At 43.6% G+C, this 8,545-nt stretch overlaps 1 protein-coding gene across 1 annotated transcript in view; it reads right to left on the bottom strand.

Moving 5' to 3' along the window:
* Positions 1-377: 377 nt before the first annotated feature.
* The window catches only part of LOC102078118 (CLOCK-interacting pacemaker), a 46,394-nt gene continuing 38,226 nt past the window's right edge, over positions 378-8,545 (bottom strand). The window contains exon 4 of the mRNA XM_025911036.1: positions 378-932. Coding sequence (XP_025766821.1) covers positions 927-932 — 6 coding nt within the window. The 3' untranslated portion in view covers positions 378-926. The remainder of the gene's footprint in view (positions 933-8,545) is intronic.

Raw genomic sequence — 8,545 nt, 5'->3', positions numbered from 1 at the left:
TCAACAAGAACCGGGTTTCAATACCCATCCCTAGCATCCAGATGAACAAAGAGATGAGCATGGCCATGAAAGGTGTTGTTGTATCTTCATCTGTTTCTCCTGACCCTAGTCTCTACTGATCTATGCCCAGCTGTCATAGCTCCATTAGGTCTAGTCCACCACCTTCTCCACCTCACCGATATCACCAACATTCTACCCACAGTTGAGAACATTTCAGACAGTACAGCCCAGATAGACGTCTCTCCCCTGATAAGTTAATTGCAAGGTGTTCACCCTATAATAACTCTCACAGGCATAGTTCTCCCAATGTCTCGGGTGGACACAGGAATGACTCTTGCTTAACCCATTTCATCAAAAAAAGACACCAACAACACAGCGAAGGACAACAGCATGTGCACTTTCATTAAGACCACTCCTAACAGGGAAAAGAATGGTAGCAGATTCTTAGGGCCAAGTGTATGGTATACTGAGGTCCATCAACATGTGCTGGTACCTCCTAGTAAAACTCCCGCTCGTCATGTGATTGCTGTTATTGAGAAAAAGGTATTTTCAATGTAGGGTATCACGCTAGTGTCCCCCTCTTGTGTAGTACTGAGACTGCTCTTGCCTCAGTTGACACCACGGCAGAACCCCCTCCTCAGCAGTCATTACCAGATGTTGATCTCAGTCAGTCATCACTTTCTGAAAAACAACAACAGAATCTAAAGGCTCTACTGTTGTCTTATAGTTGTTATGTTTTTAGCATTCTTGATTATGGATTATGGGCTCACAGACAAAGTCAGACACAGTATTAGGACAGGAAATACCTCACCTATTAAACAAAGGGCCTACAGGACATCATCCAACAACAGAGATAGACAGGCACGTTCAGCAGCTCCTTTCACATGACATCACTGAGGAAAGTTGTAGCCCCTGGTCTTTCCCTGTCATTTCTGTGAGAAAAAAAGATGACAGTTACTGGTTCTGTATTGATTACAAGAAATTAAATGCAGCCACGATCAAAGACTCCTATCCCCATGCTGCACCCAGCAGATGCTCTTGACAGTCTCTCCAGTGCTTGATGGTTCAGCACAGTGGACTTATCTAGTGCCCACAAGATTGATTCTGTTCATCTGGACGTAGCATTTTCAGTGGGAGAAACATTTCGTCACTCATCCAAGTGACTTCTTCAGTCTTAGGTGACTGCAGGTTTCCCCAATCTTATAAACAGTACCTTTGCACAATAACTGAAACTAGCACCACTGAATGAACAATGGGCTGTGAGGTCAGTTCCTTGATCATTAATATGCAAATTGTTATGACAGTTGACCAACAACCACTGATCAATGACTTATTGGCCATGAGTACCATTAACAGAGAGTTGGGGAATGGCTGCAATCACAGCATTGTAACATGGTGAAAGATGTACCCTTAGGCCCTCCCCTCAATTCAGAGATGGTCTTTCCCTTTTCACGTAAATGGCCTCCTTGACTCCCCGCTCAAACAAGTGTTCCTCCCTGTCCAGGATGTGTACATCCTCATCATTGAAAGAGTCTCCCCTGGCCTGTAGGTGTGAATAGACTGCAAAGTCCTGGCCTGATGAGGTGGCTCTTCTGTGTTGTGCCATACGTTTAGCCAGAGGTTGTTTGGTTTCCCTGATGTATAAATAATGGCAATCCTCCTGGCACTTAACAGCATATTACTCCGTATTACGCTGTTATATTACTCTGTTTATATTACTCTGCTTCGGGACCCGATCCTTGGGGTGGAGCAATTTTTGGCGCAGTATGTTTTGGGGTTTAAAAGCCACAGAGACGCAGTGTTTAGAAAAAATGTGTCTCAACTGTTCCGATACTCCTGACACATAAGGCATCACTAAGGGTTTTCGCTTAGACAGCAGTTGTACTTCTCTCCTGGATTGCCTGGAGCTTTCTTTAGGTGCCGTCCCAGCTTTGACAAATGTCCAGCTAGGATAACCATATTTAATCAGGGCCAGCTTGATATGATGGTTTTCTGTTTCCCTGGCCGCTGTGTCTGTGGAAATGGTGTTCACTCTGTGTTGTGGCGTTCTGATAACACCCAGTGCATAAACTGGGTGGATGATGAGAGTCAAACCTTAAATACTTATCCGTATTCCTTGTTTACAGTACACATCAACTTTTAAATGTTCCATCACTGACGGGCTAGAAGAGTAAGTGCACGGTTTTGCTAAACCAGAAAGACTATCATAATGTTGTTGTCATTACTAAGTGATGTGAGTGCCTTCCTCGTCCTCCATGCCAATGTAGGATGTTCGGGGCTTTACATTACTGAGACAGGCCGAAACTTTTGTCCACAGTTGCTCAGCTTTCATGTCTGCAATGTTGTTTCAAATCACTGTTTCAACAGAGTCAACACAGTGTCGACACAATAAGGGCAATGTGACTACGAGGTGTCATCTACCCATTACTAACACCATCACCCTGTGCATTGTCATGGAATGTTTTATGAAGTTTAACGGATTAGAAGTTAACAAGAAGTTAGCTCGTTAGTTTCTATTTAAAGATGATATACCCTGTTCTGACTGAGAGATCTCTGAAAAACTATACAAACAGCTCTGCTATCAATTCAGACATAAATAAAGACAGAAAACTAAACAGCAGCAACATTTATAGCGTTACTGTAGTTGGGCTAGCTGACATGTATTGGTGTGCTATGTAGTGAATAGCTAAAGAGCTACGGTTAGGAAAATATAAACACATTAGCACAGTGAAGATGAAGGATGAACACTAATTTTTTTCCCCTAAATAAAATTTAATATGACGGACCCTAATGGGCACAGACAAATGCAATCACATGGCAGGAAATAGATGTTGAAAAACGAAGAAAACTTCAGCCCAGAAAACACCTGAGATGATCCACACAAGGTTAGACATTAATATACTGCTGTGTAGTTTGGATGACTCGCTAGTAAAAAAAAATAAATAAATAAAAAATCCCTGATCCTCAGCTTCATGTATCCATTAAAATCTTATTTTGCCTCAGAATGATTCTTATCTGACACGTTCAAACATTTAGTGTCTGGTAAGCCGTGAGCTGATGGGCTAGTAACAGGAGTTTGTACAGAACAAAATACAAAGAGCTAAATTACACAAGACTTCTTTAAAACGTGCGGAAATGTTATGTGCATTTTTTTATAAACACTTAAATTTCACAGTGTAGGATTAAAGAAATTATTTTACTGCTACTGTTCATAACCATCATCTTTATCGTTGCATTAATTATCATTTCATCAAAGCATTTATTGAAGCTGTTGGCATTATGTTATAATTTGTATTACAGGGGTTATCATAATCACATATTAACATTTTTATTACAGGTGCAGTTATAAACACTTTAAATCGTTGAGTTAAATCTACAATCTTAAAAGCTTATATGCTGAGTATATTGTTACAGTAAAAATGGTAGCGGAGCAAAGGCCTGAGTGTATTCAGCAACATGTTGCACTAGAGTTTACTTGACAACAGGTGACAGAAGGAGGACGAGTCCATGGGGACCTCAAAGGCCTGAGATCATCACCATATTTGGAAGAGGATGCCAGAAAGGGGAACTTCTGTGTCTGCATTTATCTCTTAAAATTGATCATTGTCTGTAAAAGAGGCAAATAATGTTCTTAAGAGGCAAATTATGTGCTTGTAAACGCAAGAGGGGGCGTTATAATACCCTGATATTATAAAAGCAATCTGAAGTGTATTTTGGGGCGGAGATTTACAACTGATGTTTTGCAGTTTGCATCTCCCCACGCTGCGTGTATTCATTAAAATCAATTGTTTTGATCAAGCTCTTCTGGACCATCGTTGTTTTACTCTCGTCCTCAATATCGGACCCTTAACAACAGCAACATATCAGCTCACCCCAGGATACTGGAGCACTCAGATAATCTTGCAACTTATAAGATAAGATAAGATAAGATAAGATAAGATAATTCTTTATTGTCATTGCACAGTCATACATAGTACAGTAGTACAATGAAATTGGAAAAACTGTCCTACGTCGGCACTACATATAACACAACACGACACGATATGACACATCACAACGCAACACAAACAACACAACACAGTATATTAACTTAGAAATAAAAAAGAAGAATAAGTGTATGTGTATTGCACACTGTTATTATTGCACATTAATTATTATTGCACCTTGTTATAAATATAAATATTATTATTGTTATTGTTTTAAACATTGTTACCTCCCCCTAAAAAAAGTCCAGGCAGGTAGCACACGCAGAATATCCCGCACACGCAGAATATGGTCGCCCTGCACTGCACATGCAGGTCCTTTGCATCAATCATTTCAGAAATACATCATCTTATCACTAGACACCCTCATCCAAGGAGGCCCTGTCAGGGTTGATCAGACCCCGGAGTGTGCCACTGGTTTATGTTAAATTGTTATTTCTCTTCTTCTTTCTTCTGTTTAGTTTTCTACGGTTTATTTTCTCCTATCTATTCACTGCAACTGAGAAATAATACTTACCTCTTTAGCATTTATGGAGCCTCACTCCTTCAAAGGGATAGAAAAGGTGATAGAGAGAAGTAAGACAAAAGGGACAACATAGGAGAGAGCAGAGAGGAGAGCCGGAAGGTGGGCGCTCGATCTGGCTTCCCACACCTCCCCGATGGGTTGGGCTGTACGCTCTACCTCCTCACTGCCTCCCAGAAAAGGGAAGAAGAGCAGAGGGGAGAAGAGCGGAATGTTTTCTTTTCTCTTGCTGACTGCCTTAGCTGCCCAAGTGATGTCAGCCCTTTTTAGCCATAGCCAGTGACTGGTCCTCTCAGCAGTGTTAGCTAATTCTCTTATAGCCTGCCGTTGCGCCTGTCCTCTGATCCCAATCTCTCTAAGCAGTTTTGCTGTTGTACTGGCAACAAAGCCCCTGCACCCCACTTCCACCGGGCGCACCTTGATCTTCCAGCCTCTGTCCTCTGCCTCAGCTGCCAAGTTGGCATACCGCAGCTTCCTAAGCTCAAATTCTTCCTCAATTGCTTCCTCCCATGGTACCGTCAGCTCAATGACGTACGCAAGTTTTTGGGAGTTAGACCAAAGAACGAGGTCTGGTCGCAGAGTAGTTGTTACAATCTCTGTGGGAAAAACTAGCGTCTGATCCAAGTCCACTTGCATCTGCCAATCCCTGGCGACCTTCAGCAGGCCCAGGTCCAGGGTTGAGGGGCTTGTCCTCGGCTTGTCTCCCTCCCGGACAAATGTTGATGAAAACTGATGCTCTTGGCTCGTGAAAGGTTGAGCGTTGATGGATTTTCTTTTGCACTCACTTTGTCGGCTAGACACCTGAGGACCTGGTTGTGTCTCCATGTGTATCTGCCCTGAGTAAGGCTAGTCCTACAACCAACCAAGATGTGCTTGAGTGTGGCTGGGACTGTACACAATGGGCAGGATGGGTCCTTTCCAAACCACAGCTATAGATTTATTGGGGACACTTTGTATGTCGCTCGGATGATGAAACTTAGTCTATTAGACTCCATTCCCCAGATTTCACTCCATGAGAGTTTCCTCTTTTCCACACTCTCCCAATTCATCTAGCGACCCTGCTTGGCCAGCGCTACGGCTCTGGCATGTCTGTCTGTTTCCTCCTGTTGATGCATCTCCTCCACCACCATTTTTCAACGTTCGGTTACAGATGCCTGTTGCCACCGAGGTGTTACTGCTCCAAGACCAAATCCTCCTCTGCCTTGTTGGACGTGACCCACCACATCACGATGCTGAAGAGCAGATTTGGCCTGTAGCACAGATGTGGCTGGGGTCCACTTCCTCCCGGTTGCTAGGGTGGGAGCAGTGCCTCTCACTATGGGGTCCCGGGAGTCCGTAAGTGACATCTCAAGCCTCACTTTTGCACATTTAAACTCCTCTACCAGGCTAGGGATAGGAAATGACAGTATGCCATCGCTATAGAGTCCAACGCTGCTGAGGCATTTGGGAAGTCCGAGCCACTTCTTAACGTAGGAGCTCACTAGCCTCTCTAGTCGATTGGCATGATTGAGTGAGACCTCTTACATTGTCAACGGACACAGTAGTCTGGGTAATAACCCAAACTGGAAGCACCAGAGCTTCAGTTTCCCTGGGAGTGCAGTGTTGTTAATCCGCTTGAGGTTATTAGCGAAGTTCTGCCTTAGTTGTTCTAGTTGCCACGTATCATTGAGTTCTGCATTATACCACCGTCCCAGGCTCTTTATGGGCTTCTCTAAGACTATTGAAATTGGTTCTCCACTGATATAGAATTGCTCGGCTGTCAGTTTGACTTTTATGATGGAGACGCTGCAAGATTTACTTGGCTTAAACTCCATTCTTGCCCATTCTATGTTTTCCTGGAGCTTCTGTAGCAATCGCCCAGTACATGGTTTTGTTGTTGTAATGATGGTCATGTCATCTAATGGGAAGAAGACAAAAGTCACTCTTGAGTCTCTCACCTCCCACTACCCACCGAGATGCCCAGGCTGTGGAGGTGTTCTCAGCTGTCACACAAAACTGTCAATCCTGAAAGTATGTCTTGACCAGTCCTGTGATGTGGTTTGGTATGCTGAAATAATTGAAGGCCATCCACAAGATCTCCTGCAGAACTGACCCAAAGGTGTTGGCAAGGTCTAAAAAGACCACATGAAGGTCTCTTTGTTCTTTCTTGGCAGTTTGAATCTGGTGCCAGATGATGCTGGCATGCTCCAGACATCCCGAGAAGCCTCGGATCCCGGCCTTCTACACTAATGTGTAGTTGTTTCTTTGCAGGAAAGTAGATGGGCCAAGACACTGAAGATCTTTCCCTCTACGTTCAGCAGGCTGATCTGGCGAAAATGGCTGATGGATGAGGAGTTTTTCTCCTTAGGGATCAGAATACCTCCTGCTCTTCACCAAGCCTTTGGAATCACTCCTTACTGCCATGCTACTTTCATCAGCTTCCACAGGTATTTGAGGACTCGTGGGGTGTTTTTATAGAGCCTATATGAGATGCCATTAGGTCCTGGGGCCGATGCTGCTCTTGCCTGCTACACTACCTTCTTCACTTCACTCCATGTAGGTGGTCTTATGTCCATTTGGTGTTCAGGTGCCTGGATAGGCGGCATATCACTCAGAATGGTAACTGGCTCATGTCTCCAATCCTCGGAGTAAGTTTTCCTCAGAAGAACTTTCAGGTCTTTTAAGCGCATTTTGAGGCACCCTCTCTTCTCTTCGACAAAAAGCCCCTTAAAAAAGTTGTATGGGTTGCTGTAGAAAAGGGTCTTTGTCCGTTCTTTCTTATTATGTTGTCGTCTGAGGTGTTCTGCTCTTCACAGCTTAGTAAGTTCTTGCTTTATTTCATCCTGCAGGGCAGTGAGTCCCTCCCTTTCTGTCTCATAGGCCCTCCTCCGCTGTTTCCTCAGTTTTCTTCTCTCTTTCACTAATCTGTCAAATTCCCGCTGTCTCCTGGACTTTAACTGGTTTAAAGGGCCTTTCTGCTGTCTCTGAGTCTTGTTCTTTACCCCAAATCACTCGGCCCCATAGCTGTAGATGATGGTTCCCAGGTTCTCCAACTTCCCTTCAACTGGACCCTTTTGTTGATCTAGTATAAGAGCCAGTTCCAAGTCAATGGTTTCCCACTCTCTTTTCTCACTGGATCTGGGCCACAGAATCTGATCTTTCCTACTATCCATCTTGCTTTCCCTTGCTGGTAGTGGTTGGCTAGACTCAGTGTTGGAAGATTCTGTTGGCTGTTTCTGGATGAGCTCTGGGCTGGAATATGGTGTTGATTGTGGCTGACTTACATCTATACACAAATGTGTTGCTAGCTGTTGGTGGCTAAACTCCAAGCTAGGGGCTGATATAAAATGGTCGGAGCCTGGCCTAGAATCTAATATTGGGTGTGGCTGGCTAAGCTCTAGACTGGGAACTGCTACTGGCTGGATTTGACGGAGTTCCAATCTGGAGACTATGGGAGGGTCTGTACGACAATGAACTTCGAACGGGGTGCTGATACCCTGAGGACTGTGGGGATTCTCCTGCCTCTGGACTCGACTGATTTGACTTACTTCTTAAAAAGTATGTGTCAATGCGAGACCCTTTTCTCAGCTCGCTGAGGCACTTCTTCCTGCCTTAGTGGATTTTAAGGTCCATGTCAGTTGTTAGTTTTGACCAGCCACAAATGCAAGTTATGTGCAATTTACCAATTTCGTCCCATGTCACCGCTTCATGACAGTCAGGTTCCACATCCCGGTATTTAGAAAACAAACAAACAAAAAGTTTTGGGAAAACTGCAATTAACTCTTAAGCACTGCCCCCTGGTGACCAAAATGTGCAACTACACAAACCAATAAAATAAACATCTTCACATGCACACAACATGTAGATAACAAAGGAAATAGCACAAACAATAAAATTAAATGACTCAATAACGTTGTTATCTTAACATACATACAAATAAAGGACATACATACAAAGAAGCCTTCATTTTAAGACCTCATTTTACACCTTATTTGCTTAACTGAAGTGGAAAATATCATTATGAAGAAGCTGCGAGAGGAATAAGGATACGAATAATATA

Source organism: Oreochromis niloticus, linkage group LG10, assembly GCF_001858045.2.
Source record: "Oreochromis niloticus isolate F11D_XX linkage group LG10, O_niloticus_UMD_NMBU, whole genome shotgun sequence".
Lineage (NCBI taxonomy): Eukaryota > Metazoa > Chordata > Actinopteri > Cichliformes > Cichlidae > Oreochromis > Oreochromis niloticus.
Note: the sequence above shows the minus strand (reverse complement) of the source record. Positions and strands in the feature narration are given on the sequence as shown.